This window comes from Dromaius novaehollandiae, chromosome 4 (assembly GCF_036370855.1).
Source record: "Dromaius novaehollandiae isolate bDroNov1 chromosome 4, bDroNov1.hap1, whole genome shotgun sequence".
Classification (NCBI taxonomy): Eukaryota; Metazoa; Chordata; class Aves; order Casuariiformes; family Dromaiidae; genus Dromaius; species Dromaius novaehollandiae.
In genome coordinates this window covers 2,464,280-2,477,954 of record NC_088101.1, presented here as the reverse complement: position 1 = coordinate 2,477,954, position 13,675 = coordinate 2,464,280, and the positions used below count along the sequence as shown (strand labels likewise).

At 43.6% G+C, this 13,675-nt stretch overlaps 1 protein-coding gene across 5 annotated transcripts in view; it reads right to left on the bottom strand.

Moving 5' to 3' along the window:
- Positions 1–13,675, bottom strand: part of ADGRL3 (adhesion G protein-coupled receptor L3) — a 437,224-nt gene that overhangs the window by 268,898 nt on the left and 154,651 nt on the right. For all 5 annotated transcript variants that reach the window (XM_064510233.1, XM_064510234.1, XM_064510238.1 and 2 more), the window contains one exon: positions 7,936–8,189. In XM_064510233.1, coding sequence (XP_064366303.1) covers positions 7,936–7,990 — 55 coding nt within the window. In that variant the 5' untranslated portion in view covers positions 7,991–8,189. The remainder of the gene's footprint in view (positions 1–7,935; positions 8,190–13,675) is intronic.

The following is a 13,675-nucleotide window of genomic DNA, read 5'->3' as shown; positions in this document are numbered from 1 at the left end:
CCATGTATATATATGTATTTGAAGTTCTGGCATGAAAGCAGTCATTTTGCACAATGACTAATTAAAAAAAAAAAAAAATCTCAAAATGACTGCTCCACTCAGGCATTTCGCAAAATGACATTACAGGCACTTCATCAGATGACTGCCTACCAGAGGAATTGCACAAAATGTCAGTCGGAGTTGCTTGGAATTAACAACTCCAAGAGGATGTATACAAAGATTATTCTGATGTGTTTATTTGTAAAAATCAGGCAGAAAATTTCTTCTTCTTTTTTTTTTAATATATTTACATCTAACCCTAACTGTAGTAATTACATCATAGACACTGCTTGCAATTGAGATTATAATGACTTTTGTTTGGGCCACTGTAATGTTCCTAGAAGCCAAATATCCGCTAACACTGAAACAGCCCTAGCCCCGTTAGTATCTCGATCAGCTTGAAGCTGCTCAGGGCAAGAGCAAGACTGTTTTGCAGAATAATTCCCTTAGAAAAGCACATTTTTAACAGCTACTCTGCACTCCCCTATGACAAAGACTAGCACACTGCATGGCCCACCTCCCCTTCAGTCTTCCAGGGGAAATCGAGAGGATTTTATGACATCTCTTCTCAGTTTTTTACTCGACTGCTTTGTCACAGGCTCTGCCTGGGCTCTCACCCTGCCATTGGGAATCCTGCACAGGGGTCACTGCCAGCTAGTCCCTGGGGCCAGGCTACCTAAAAGTGCTTAACAGCAGAAGAGAAGCATCAGGATCCAGGGTTGGTGGAGGAACAGGCTCAATGTCCCCCTGAATCCCAGGAGGAAAAGAAAGCTGGGCACTGTTCCAGATATCCATCATCTAAATGAACATACCAGCTACGTGGAAGCTCCTTCATCATTTCATGAGAGCATCTCATTGGGAAGAGGGTTTTTTATCCTGGGAACCCTTTAGCCAACTCGATGGCACGTGCGGAAGAGAAAAAGCAAACAGCTTGAGGCTGTTAGAAAGGCAAAGGAATTGCAGTAAAATGAAGTGGATGGGGTTTGCTTGCTATTAAAAAATAAAAATTAAAATAAAAAAATGTTAAAAAGAACCATTTCCATGGCTCTGAGCATCCCACACAGCAAGGACAGTTAACTAAGACAAGCAAATCCCCCCTTTTCCAAACAGGGTCTCTTGACTCCCAGACCACAGTTTAGACGAAGGGCACTACTTTCTTACAGCGAAGACATCTCTGTCCTCCAGAGAAGCATTTCAAGTTCTGGAGAACAATTTTTTTTTTTCTTTAAGACATTTATGGCCCTTCTGCTTTTCCTCCCCAGCACCACCTTAGGCAGTTCCCAGGTTGGCTTATTTTTTCCAGCACGCAGCTGAGCGGGTGCACCAACCTCGTCTCTCCGGTGCCAGGGCTCTTCCACCCTCCCTCCCACAGACAACCCATATTCTGGATTCACTCGGCGCTTGCCAGGACCGAAAACAGATGTGCCAGCAGTAATAAGAGTTTCTGTCACACACATTTGCATAGCCTGAGCTGGGAAAAGATAAGCTGGCTCAAGAGACTGGTTGGGGGCTAAGGTTTCTAGATCAAATCGAGACTGGGTCAGGAACAAACAAACCTAGCCATCCTATTTAGCAACTGTTGGACAACTGATATGAGATGAATAGTCAGCGTTAGGTCAGTTTTTAGATAGCAGATTTCTGCACCGCAACACCCATTCATTACCTAAGGTTAATAACAGCATAAATATATTTAAAAGCCTACAGAGCTCAGGATACAACAAGACTCCCAAAGTTACTTACTCCTCTTTGATGCAAGGTCTGTGCTGTACTTCTCAATGTTATATTTCGAAATAGTGAATTTCTTTAAGAAAAGTTATCACACAAACATTTTTATAATCACAGTAAAATATAATGGGAATTAAATTATGGCACAGTAATTCACACTCAGCTGCGCAGAGGCCATTTGGCCTTCATCTTCGTGCCTCAGTGTGCTGGGCATGAATTACTACGCTGTAATTCACATGCTGTCACATCTTACGGCTTAATTAACACAATGAAACTCGGAGCTGATTACCCAAGAGCAGAAGCCCGTCTCGTCATGAAATAGTTACGAACCAGACAAGGATCGCAGGCTGCACGCCCACAGGGTAACGCAACTTCCCACTTTCTGTTGCTGCAAGAACAAGTATATTTTATACTGCTATAGCCCGAAAGAAACCCACATGCTTTGAGATGCTGCATAGACACATTTGCAGAAGGGTAGAGGAAAGGAGAGCTTGCAGATGTTGATTTGGACCCCAGCCTCCTGCTCTAATTCAACTTCGATAGCTCCAACTTCATCATAATAAAGATGCACTAATGCCGAAGGCTTGCGTGTTTCCCCAGAAAGCGTGTTTGGGTGCGTATGCATCCAACGCTGCGAGCAAAAAATGGGAAAAAGATCTCGTTTCCCTCCATAACACAGGAAGATGCTATGAGCAGTCACGCTTGCCAAACACTGTGGAAAACTGCAGAAAAACATTATGAGAAAATCCCCTTAAAATCTCCTTCCTTATTTAGTGTGAAATTTAGACGTGAGCAAAGTGGATCTGCACACAGACCTCTGCACCGCCTAATGGCTTAAGTGCAAATCAAGTGGTGGATAGAGTCTTTGCAAGGTTGAATTTCACCCTCTATCAGCTTATAGATTGGACAGTCATCGCAAGGGGAACTTAATACTCCTCATTTTAATACGGGGTTACTAATGAAAGCACCATAGTATACACACAGAACAGCCACCCCCTCTTACCAGGAAAAGCCTGCCTTGATCATTTCTGCCGCTACAGAAAAGGTGGCACTGCTGCAGGTAATACAAATTGCCAAGACTAGCAAATATTATAAATATTTCAAGGATGATTAATCTTTTAAAACAATGAAGTTCGGCAGAAGCCTGGAAGTCAACCTGGCTATTTCACAACTAATAAAACATGTCTCTTGTATTTCATTTTGACTATATAACGAGTTTTGTAGTAAAAGGCAATTATCCACCATTCACTAGCTAACATAGCACTTGTACAAGTATAAAAGAAACATAGTATGTATTTTAGGTAGTGACAGTACTGCCAGGGTATTAAAATAGTAGTAAGGCAAATCTTCAGCTCGCATTAAGCAGCCATCTATCACCGAGGACCAGCTTGCCAGCATCATATATTCCCCCAAGAAAGATAATGCGGCTTGCTTTAACAGAAGCATTGTCACCAGGCAACTAACAGAACCGCTCCGTAATAAATATTTCCCCTGTTCCCACAGAAACGGGCTTGGCATTCAGACCCATTAATGCCTGGAGGGATCAGCTTGACCTTCATGTGCCATCTTCTTGCAAAGGCATGGTCCTCTCTCGTCATGGTTGTCTCCCAGAAATTTCGGGAAGCTGGGGCAAAAGCGCAGGGGGTCAGATGGGGCGGCAGGCGAGGCTCTCCACAGCTGCAAGGACTCAAGAAGACTGGAAATTTCATTTTCTACTCTGCAAATAATAAATTAGTTCAGCTCCATCTTGAACTAATTCTCTCATGGAGAGACAAGACAGCATCTGTCCTTACTGCAGGAAGGTCACTTTGCAGCTACGCTGCGACTCTGCATAAATAAATTCTCAGAGGCATCTTGGTTTTTTTGGAAATTCAAAGTTGCGCCAGCAGCAACTGTAGCCCTGCCGGTTTGGTGCTGTCAAATGCCAGGAACAGGCCTCAAGCTTTATAACACTACGAGTCCTCAGGACTTGTCGGGCTTTGGCTGGACTTGAACCTATTTTAGCTTAAGTTCAGCAGCATCTCCGAAAATATTTGGAGACACTTTTGCTGCATCTGTAACTTACTCTGGGATCAAACGATGCTCATCTAGCCTGTCCGAGCTGTAACAGCAGAACTACCTTAATGTCAGGTGTCTGCTGTCTAGTCTGTAATTTTAAGTTTGTTCTAGTTATTTTGTTGCTTAATTTGCAATTAAAATGCTTCAGTCTCGCTCAGCTTTGTACAAGTGTGTGGTTCTCCCCCTCCCTCCCAAATCATATCATATATGCAGAAGCACTAACTGAAGTAATCATGGTAATAATCATTAACTAATCCTGTGGACCATCAAGAGAGGAAAGCCTATAACCCATTAACAAATACAGGGTTAAAAAAATATAAAAATAACCCTGGCTTTTCCCAGCCAGGGCCCCCTCATGGTGATGACTCACCTCCCAATGCAGCGGTACAGCAAGAGCTCAGCACCAGAGGAAACTGGCAGATAGTCATGTCTATTGATCTTGTTGTATTAGTAACAACAGACTATCCAACAGAAATTGGGTGATTTGGATTATTGTTTTAATCAGAATATGAATAAGTGGTTGCTCCATTTCAATTACAGTGTTAAAGCACTGGAACAACAAAGTCTTAATTCTTGGACCCCTCACCTCAGGTGTCTTTTGGTTGCCCAGCATGAAACTGCGCACACATAAGACAAAGATCTTTGCATGCAACAGGCCTTGTTAATGCCCCCAAATAAGTTACTTTTGAGGACATGGAGTTTCAGACCACAGCGACCACTGTGGTATCTGTCCGGTCCTGCTCTTAAGGGCAAGTACAGGCAAAGAGGACCAGGTTGCTCAGGTGCAAGCAAAGGAGCACTTCCCCAGAAACCCAGGCCTTGTGATGCTTTCAGACCTCAAACCGCAGCAGAAAGGGGGAGTGCAAAGAACATGGCGGGGTCCTGTCCATGTATTACATTTACCACAGATGTAGCAGCCTTGCTTTTCTCAGGGGCTAATGCGATTCTCTTCACAGCCCTAGAAGTTTTTGCCTCCTGGGTGTTTTGTTTTGTTTTTTTTAATCGCTGTTGGGTTTTTTTTTTTTTTTTAATTCCCTGACAATGCTGCTTTCCATCTCAACTAATTCTATAATTTTGTATAACAGATTTAGTTTTATCCAACAGATGGGTTTACAGGCTTTGCTGGAGCTGAAAAGAGGGGAGAGCTTTCTGGGGGCTTCTCACTGGTCCAAGTTCTGCTGTCTATACATGCCACAAGGTATTTTCCGTTCAAGTAGACAGCAGCAGTAAAGGAAGCATACGCTACTGAAATCTGCTATTGTCCTAAGTATTTCTCACCGTTTCAGCTTTTTGTAAGCTATGACTCAGAGTGGTCGGGACAAAAACTAGAAGGCAGTGTCTGTGCAGTTAGGACACAGCAGATTAACATAGTCACTGAGAAACTGCAAGGATTCGTGACTTTTTCCCCTCACCTTTCATTTGTACAGAACATCAGCAAGGAGACATTGTACAACAGCAGTATTCTGGAAGATCACTTCTCATCTTGCAGATCGCTGAAGTCATACACCCTTTGAATACACACCAGCCATCATAACCCAAGGTGCAGAGTATGCTCCCAGAAATGAGGTGGCTAAAAAAAAGCCCCCCCTCCCCCCCCAAAAGCAAATAAATTTATGGGATTACTGGCCTAAAAGATCTTTCTATTATGCATCTATTACTGCAGATGAAGAAACTATGTCACGAAACTCGGAAGTGGAATGAGATGCAGCAAGGCCAGTCCGTTAAAGTAGCTCATATCAACTCCAGCAATCACTGTGGGACAGAAGCACTCCCAGTCCACAACACAGGAACTCAAGTGTTAAAGTCCTAGTAAACAAAATATGAAAACCTTCTGTATACATCAAAGGGGTTTATTAGAAGGCAAAAATAGCAGGGCTTAACTGGACTGTATTTTTATGCAAGGTGAGGTTGTGGCTTGTGTTTAAATATACACGCAGTCCCCCAGGCTAGCAGGAAAAACCTCTATGTTGATACCAGCTTGCCATCCACCTCAGGTAGCCTTCAGCAGGAGATCGCAGGCAGAGATAACTTGGAAGGCACCGGCTATTCACCTTCTGCTTTCAAAGCTTTGAAACCGCCATTAGATCATTTATTCCTGCCTCTGATATAATCATTTTAACATGCGTGTCTTCTACTGCCCAGCATGAGCTGATGCTGAGCATACTCTTGGCATGAGATACAGCTACACTGCACACAGCCCTCTCCTTTCCTCTGAGATCAAGAACATACCTCTTCCTTCAACAACCGGACACACGCTCACTACCTGCTTCCTCCCAGAACAGGAACAGGCCAAAGCTTTGAGATGGTAACTGCATCTTGGCCAATGTTAGAGATCAAGATGGGAAAAGCCAAACCTGACCCCAAGTCCTCAAGCCCAGGCCAAAAAAGGTGTTCTTGCTCTACAGCCCAGAAGGTGGCTGGTAGCCTCTACCATATTCCCATCAGCAATTCATAGGAAAGAGATGACACTCAAGGGTCAGATTTACCATAGCAGCCACCCTGTAAACATCTACTTTCTAGCAAATAAAAGTATAAAAATATTTCCAGGCACTCTAGTTTCTGCATGTCTGGTGTTTGCTCATCTGTAGCACAACATGACTCCTAGGATACGTCTGACATTTTTAGCCATGACAACCATCAGGCAGGAGTTCTTCAGCTACCGTGGCACTGCGAATTAAAACCAGAACTGCCAGAGGCATCTTTAAATTGTTAATTGCTTTAACTGTTAATATATTGTTTAATTATAAAGATTTACAAAACAGCTACCATTTAACTTTCCCTGAGAAGAACTGAGAGCATCTTTCTTAATAGCTCTTTTCTTTCCACCCCAATTGGTAGACTCAGTTTAATTATTCATTCTAATTTCCAAGTGAGCAAGGAGTTTTGCTTAAAGAACGATAGTACAGATAACCTTTGTACCCAAAGGTGTTAAAAGTGATACAAGCAGACAGGTTGTGCTCTATAAATAGATACATTCAGTCAATTACACATATTTCATTTTTTAACTTTTTTTTTTTTGCTGTAAATTTTCACATTAGAGTCTTACCACATACACAGTGGATGTTGAGCAGAATGAGTCTGACCAGTGTTTTAAGAACAGGGGCCCACAGCCTACATACAGGCAATCATCTTATTTGTCAACACGTTTTCACTGACCTGTAACTAAGATAAGATTCTTGGTGAAACCCATCTACCACTTAGGTACCAGAAAGTAGCCAGATTTTCCAGAGCTCTGCTCTGACCATTTAGCAACCACCCCCGAGAACACTCCAGCACTTCAGACATCCAGTAACTTATGTCCACGGCCTACATTTGTTTCCCATATCAGAAAACTGGCTTCCAAACTTTAGCTGTAGGATGAAATGCATGGGGTTTCACTGAACTTTTCCAGGCTAATAAAAAGATCAGATTTTTCCGCAGTGAAGAAAAAATATAATGGGTGCTATAGGCAACACGACGTGTTTGCAGAGACTCTGGGGCTAGAGCTAACATGTTCCTACAACACAGGAGTGCTGTGTGGAGATACTAGCTCAGCTCGCAGATGCAGCCCTGCTGTGATACCATTAGCTACAGCTAATGGCTGGGTTACCACTGTGCCAACCTAAAGCCTGGCAACAATGAATACATCTTCCAGTTCCTCTAGGCTCAGGGTCACCGGGAATATGGGAGCCTGCCTTATTGCAGAGCTTGAAAACAAGGCCTGCAATACTTGAAAGCACAGTTTAACAGCTTCTTGGATGGTGAGATCCCACCTTCTCAGGAGCTGAGGCTAAAGGGGGACACGTAGCCCCTCACTGATCCATATTCACAACAGGGAAATGTACTTCCATGCAGAGGCCAGTGGAGACAGTCCCAAGGCTGCACAGCCAGCAGGCTAGGTCTGGGCACGAGGAAGAAAGTCTGCCCTAACATAGCAGCGAAACCACACGGCAGGTATCTTCATCTGCAACCAGAGCTACAAATTCTTGTTTCAGGACTAACTAGTTATGCTGCAGCCTGGGATTTTCAAAGAGCTGGGGGGACAGAGGGGAGGGAAATCAACATCCTGGGAAGAAAAACACATTAGAGAGTAGTTCTGTTTCCCACTCTTTTCCCTTCCCACCTCTCACTCACCACGGGCTAACGGTGTTAAGAGCATGGTGAAGAACAGCAGCTGTGATGACCACATGACTGTGAAGGAGAGCTTGAAAGTATCCCAGCAAACACAGGTTCAAAAAAAACGATGCGAGCCTCCGCCTGCACTTGCTTCCAACACTTCAGCTGTTGGTCTGCGATTCACATCCAAAAGGGGAGGGGAAAAAAAGCCAACCAAAAAATAAAAATAATAATAAAAAAAAATCCCACAGACAGTATCCAGAATCTGAGACCTACAAGAGAAAAAGAAGAAAAAAAAAAGCAGTCAGCAACACATCGAGATGGGGGTTTTCATTCAAGTCTTGCTGTTTTTTTTTTTTTTTTTTTGCTGTAAACAGATGCAAGGGCAAGCCTGTCTTTCCCCGTCTTGCTCTTCAGAGATTCTCTACGTACAAGAGAAATTAAACTTGTCCCTGTGCAGAGAGCCAGTCTGTGATCACTAATACTCCACTTTCCTCTCTTAAAACTGGGCTTGAACCAGCAGTTTTGAACCCAATGGCCCAGGGAGTCCACAAGAGTGACCAGAAGCAACAAGTCTACATGTATCGCAGTAAAATCTATGTATGCTGGGGTCTGCAACTCACTGGAAGATGTCTGGGCATCTGTAAATCAAACCATGACTGCTTCCTTTCACTGGATCTGGACCAGACTTCAAACCCAAGCAGAGCCTAGAAGTCCCTCTTACCCCTGAGCTACCTACGACAGCGACCGCCAGTGACTCATCATCCAGTTCTAGCTGAGCTCCTCGGTTATTCATTGTGGGATTAAAAATAATGGTCTCGTCCATCCCACACTCCTACAGGAAAGCACAGGGAAATTAGAGTCAATGCTTGAATAGAAACACTCACTCGCTTAATTGCAAAAAGGATTCCAGCTTCCCATCGTTTTAATCGCACAAGAAGGGACTAGACGGCCACGGTGACTCAAACTTGGCAGGGAAAAAAGGCCCACAACTATACAGAGTTAAACCATGGCATCAGCCTGAGACTCAGCTCCCCGCTGACTTTGAAATGATGATAAAATATGAGGAATTGTAAAGCACTTTGCATATCTGTTTTGAACTCCCTGGACTTTGTAGCCTTCACAGCGCTGATCTAATTAAAAAAAACTCTCCAAAATCTCTGATCAACAGAAGTTATTCTTCTCTGAGCAAAGAAGCTGTTTTTGCCAACTTTTGTTCTTACTCAAAACCCAGCTTGAGCCAAAAAGCTATATGAAAACCAGCGTTGCATGCCATTGCGATGTGGGTGTACGTCTGAAAGTCGGGCACGACAAAGTAGCCTTTGTTTTGCCTCCTATCTTTGCTGATCAACTACATCAAACCCCACATTGTTCGGACCCAAACTCTATAAGGAAGCTGCATTTTTTCCTGATAAATATATCTGCCGGCACTGCCAAGATTTTATTCCCCCAACTCTTCTCCCCTCCCTGTCTACTCCCTGCGATTTGTTCACTCAAATGCAGCATTTTATTTCTTCAAGCTTTTTCTCAGCTCCGTAATAAGGGGTGGCCAAAAAGCCCAAGGTCAATATCCAGTCAAGTGCCTTCTCTATGGTCACACCAGAGATTACGACTTGCTCTAGTTCGGACTAATCGCAGCAGTCACCGATAACATTTAAAGCCTGTTTTTCAAAGAGAGACAAGACTCATGAATATTTTAAATTAGACGTTCTAAATAGAGATCAACTTTTCCATTTATATTTCAAAAGGCTATCCATGCACATCAAACCACACCACTGGCCGTTGCTTACGCGCGCTTCCTCTGCTGCATCCTCTGCACAGAGAGGTTTGAAAGTGAGATGCTTTTCGTGCCACCAATTTAAGAAGGGATACAAAGAGGCAGAGGGAAGCTCTCCGAGCTCAGGTACGCTTTCCCCAAGCAAAGGCTCAACCACACAGCACAGGAGTGGAGGTTTGTTCCCTCATTTTTATTTGTTTAAGCCGATTCAAGTTACAGATAAATTAAACCTGTCAGAAAGAGATAACGTTATGGTGCAATAAAAGCTGCTTGGATATAAACTGGAGAAATCACAAATGAATTATGCTACCTATCCCAGAACAGGGATAACTGACAGTATTAACAGTGGGGCGCGGGGGGAGTATTCCTGCATGATATCATCCGATAATTTAGTTTTCCTATGGTCTCATGGGCTGGGGCTCAAAAAGCGAAAGGATTCACCTGATCTTAGCAGATCTCAGGCAATAACTTCAGGAACTGATGTCTTGCAACCACGTAGAAGTGCAAATGTTTTATCCCACCAGGAACAGCAAATTTCCCCATTATCCAGTGACAAAGCTCCTATGCGAGATGTGGAGAAGATATAAGCAATTATATGCACTATTTACTCCAGTTCGAAATCTGGCCCAGTGCTCTAACCCTGATTTCTTCCTTCCGGAGTAAGGGAAGCCAAAGACATAGCCTACCAGCCTGTGTCTGTGCACTGCCCCTGGCACAACCTTGCCCTTCAGCCTGCTCCTACAAAGATTTGCTCAAATCCTTAGGTTTAAGCTCACGCACAAGTCTTTACAAATCCACAGTGTGTCTGGAGAACTGCTGAAGTTGTTTAACAAGGTGGGGAACCGCTGCATTAACCAAACAAATCGTAATGCTACAGAATCTGGGGTGCTTTTGTATCACCTATAACTAAATAATCATGGGGTGCTTCCAAACTGGGGAACTGCTAAATAGGAAATGAGTGAGGCAGCCCTTTTCTGAACAGTCCCACAATCCCTCTCAAGGAGGGACACAGAAAGAGGCCTGCAGAACAAAGTTCACATCATCTTTGGATTACCCCCAGTTAACACCAAAGACCAAAGCAAGAGCGCGCATCTATGAACTGTTCAGTGCTGTTACAGTTTTTTGATGCGAGAAGGGGGATACACCATAGTGAAAAAATTAAGGGTTACACTTGACCATTAAGAAGATGCAGCCTGCATTAACTTATGGAGAGGTTCTTCTGCTCACTGACCTTTCTGCCCGCAAGGCTGCCACCAAGAGCCTCGTGCTATCATCTCCTGCCAGGCATCGCCCAAAAGCAACCTGCATGCTTGCTATTCCTAAAAACCAACTCATCAAAACAGTACTGTCAGAATAGGAGAAAGCCAAAGAAATCCAGGGCTTTATGGACTAGACAAGTGCAGTGAAGTAATCATCAAGATTTCCATTACTAAAAGAGTATTAGGGATATACCGATAAACACAGCATCTACCAAAATCTGTTCTTCAGATGTCAAGAGCACACAGAGCATTTTGCATGATAGTCGAATGCTGGTCTACAGGGAAGGTGAAAAAGAGAAGGAAACTAGGTAATTTAGTTAGTGAAAAGATCAAAGTGGGATTTAGAGCAGCACAGGCCAAAGGCACCAGCAATCTACCTAATCTGACCCAGCCAAATCTGCCCTCCTTCATCAGGTGTTGGGAACTCTCTAGACAGTCAGGTTGGACTACAGCAGGGGCAAGAGCGTTCTGAATGGGATTCATTAGCTAGAGCCAGACAGAAACGCCCCACGTCTTTTCTTTACTTAAGCCAAGTTTGACTTAAGCCAAGTTTGCCCCCTCCCCTGAAAATGCATCGAGTTTAAGCTCACAAATAGGCGATGTCAGGATTGCTTTATATTCCTTAATAGCAAAGATTCCTGCACTTACCTCCTCCTCTGGAGGAAGCTGCTTACTAAGTAAAAAGTAAGCACAAGGTTTCAAACAGATATCGATTAAATCCACCGTTTACAAGAGCAAAAGTTGGGTAGTAGTTAATTCTTTGAAGCTGATGATTACGACCAGAGTTTGAACCATGGATGTAGTTCCACATTCTCAGCATCTGCTGTGTAAGACAATTTATTCAGAATTTCACTAAGGAAATAGGGGAAGGGAAATAATCCCAGCAAGAGAAAGACAATATGCAATCTCTGAAAAAAAAAGTCCACTAGATGTGATGAGAAGTGTTGTGGCACACACTGCACGGCTGAAGTCAGGGCAGTAGAGCTGATGACCCTTCTCGAAGTGATGTTAGCGATGTGGATATGGTGGGCAGACTCATCCACTTGTGCTCCAGCCTCCTCATGCCTACGTCCTCCTTCTGCACTGTAGATCCTGCTGCTCTTCCCTCGTGGGCCTGCTGGGCCTGGGAACTCAGAAACCAGCTACTCAGCCCTTTGGCCTGCTACGCACAGGACTACAAGTGAGCTAAGATATTTCCAAGCCTCTATTCCCCAGCAGGGGTTAAAATGGGAGAGTCTCCATTAAGCACCTCTGTCCGTAATGGGACATTCCTGTATTGACGTTAACTTTACACACACCGTTCGATAATGTAAGCTCCAGCCCGCCCTTCACTCCTCCTTTATATCCTACATAGCACCTCCATACGTAGTTTTAGAAACCTTGAGAGCAAGCAACAATGCCAACATGGCTCACAACTTCCCGATCATCCTAGACTCTCAAATATCACTGCAGCACTACTTGGGCTCCCTCAAGAGGGGCAGCTGGAACAGGCAGGAGCCACTGTCAGCTCAAACTCAGCCTCATCAACTACCTGTTTAGGCTATAATTCAAAGTGACAAAGAACTCTTTAGAAGCACTAAGGGATTCACTGCAAAATAACCCCCAAGTGTTAACCGAGTTAATTCATTTCAGATTAATCAAGCCTTTGATAAGAGCATGCAGAAACACGGGCCAGATGAATCTAGCATTTTTCCCCCCACCCACCCCATGTAGGTGAAATGGAGGCTTTTGTGCTTTTCCAAAGGCCAAAAGGGGAATTTAAGCTATCTGCTGCTTGTTGGTTTTCCCATTCAATCCTGGATTAAAGCAATTTGAGAAGAAAACGATAACCAAACTAAAAGTAAAGGTAATCACACACCCTTTAACTTCACTCTGGAGGATGGGGGGGGGGGGGTGGGGGAAGAGATGGAGAGAAAGGAAAGTCTTGGAAACTCACTCCAGAAGCTTATAAAAATTATACCAATTGCATGCATGAATATCACAACCACCGAATGCTCTTGCCTTTCTTGAAGCGCCTGCCGGTTATCTCCTGCAGCATACTTCATTACGGATCTAAAACAGGAAGGTACATCATTCGCATGGTCCCTGAATGTATGCAAATATATGGTAACACTTGCAAAATTTTCAAAGGTGCAGGGCATCATCCAAGGATGTTGCAAAATATGAAAATAACTGCATTGCATTACTGCATCTAGATCAGTGGGCATCCCAAAACCCCAGTTACAAAAAACTTCATACACACCTCAGTTAAGCACTGCCTGCTAAAAAAAGCTCACAGCTGGCAAGAAAGAAGTCAGTGCTCCACTGCTCCAGTACGCACGTTGGGAAAACTATGTAGCTCTTACCACAGGCTGTACAGCCTCATGAACTTCTGACCACCTGAAACAGTCCCATTTCATTATCACATATAGCAGTTATTATAACCATGTTCTTAAAAAGCTTTCTTGGGAGGAGGTGGTGGGGTTAAGTTCCTGCTTCCTTGGAAATCTGTCATACTTACATCTCTCAAATGTATTAGTCTGTAGTAATTCTTTTTATAAAGAGAAAACTCTACCCAGGCAAGCACTTCAGCAAGGTTGCCAACAGTAACGATTTCATTGCGAGACTCTCAGTATGGGGCAATTCCTCAGAATAATGAAAATCTCAGCTTTCTTTTTATGTAAATTTCTCCTCACAGAGAAAAAGCTGAAAAATAGGACTCAAATGCCGCTTAGAGGCTCAG